Source organism: Aplysia californica, unplaced genomic scaffold, assembly GCF_000002075.1.
Source record: "Aplysia californica isolate F4 #8 unplaced genomic scaffold, AplCal3.0 scaffold00751, whole genome shotgun sequence".
Lineage (NCBI taxonomy): Eukaryota > Metazoa > Mollusca > Gastropoda > Aplysiida > Aplysiidae > Aplysia > Aplysia californica.
The window spans coordinates 305,498-306,740 of record NW_004798021.1 but is presented as its reverse complement, the minus strand read 5'-3'; the positions used below and the strand labels follow the sequence as shown (position 1 = coordinate 306,740).

At 49.1% G+C, this 1,243-nt stretch overlaps 1 protein-coding gene across 1 annotated transcript in view; it reads left to right on the top strand.

The window, feature by feature from the left end:
• The first annotated feature begins 172 nt into the window (after positions 1-172).
• LOC101846381 (PR domain zinc finger protein 14-like) overlaps positions 173-1,243 on the top strand; it is a 19,241-nt gene continuing 18,170 nt past the window's right edge. The window contains exon 1 of the mRNA XM_013088491.2: positions 173-479. Within this exon, the coding sequence (XP_012943945.2) occupies positions 173-479 (307 nt within the window). The remainder of the gene's footprint in view (positions 480-1,243) is intronic.

The window sequence follows — 1,243 nt, the reverse complement described above, 5'->3', positions numbered from 1 at the left end:
TATATTGATTTCAATATTTCACGCACTTCTCCACAACATGGCCTAATTTGCTGTGCACTCTCTGAGACAAAACTTCATTGTAACAACATTCTCCCTGAAGCAAACAAAAACTACAACTCTAATTTGTCTCCTCTCTCCACCCCCTCACCCCTCCCTCATCCGCATCCCCAGCATGGCCCCCGACCGTCTCCGGTTCCCCATGCACCACCCAAACTTCCAGTTCGGAATGTTCCCGGGCGTCCAGCAACACCTGATCCCTCCCCACCCCACCGTCACCTTGGCACACCAAGCCCAACACATGCCCAGAATGCAGGCCCCGCCCATTGCCCCAGCCACGCCCCAAGCCCCGCCCACCCCCGCCTTGACGTTCTCACAGGAAGAGCTAGACATGGTTCTCTACGGCTACACCAGGGGGCGCTCCTCTGACAGGTACCACGGACACGCCCTCTCAGGCCTCAAGTTTGGGGAACTGAGTCATGGTGAGTGACCTGAGATTTCAAGTCATTGTCCCTGTCTACGTCATTGTCTCTGTCCATGATCTGTCTACGTCATTGTCCCTGTCTACGTCATTGTCCCTGTCTACGTCATTGTCCCTGTCTACGTCATTGTCACTGTCTACATCATTGTCACTGTCTACATCATTGTCACTGTCTACATCATTGTCACTGTCTACATCATTGTCACTGTCTACATCATTGTCACTGTCCATGATCTGTCTACGTCATTGTCCCTGTCTACGTCATTTCCCTGTCTTCCTCATTGTCCCTGTCTACGTCATTGTTCATTTTCCCTGTCTGTCCGTCTGTCTACGTCATTGTCCCTGTCTGTCTGTCTACATCATTGTGCCTGTCTACGTCATTGTCCTTGTCTACGTCATTGTCCCTATCTACGTCATTGTCCCTGTCTGTCTTTCTACACCATTGTCCCTGTCTGTCTTTCTACACCATTATCCATGTCCGTCTGTCTACTTTTCTGTCCAACCCTCCCTCCATCTCAGCCTCAACTCTCTAAGATAAGGTAGATAAGATAAATCTTCATTGTCCAGATCTGGACACATTGGTTTGTTTCACCACGTGCACACATACACGCACACAAACATTCATACACACGCTGGCTTACAGCCACAGGCACAATATAAATGAAAAATAATAAACAATAATAATGTTAAAAACTAGAACACACCCAGTCGCCACCGAGCAGCGCCCAATAATACTCAACTTCTTTCTACACTCCCCCCCCTCTC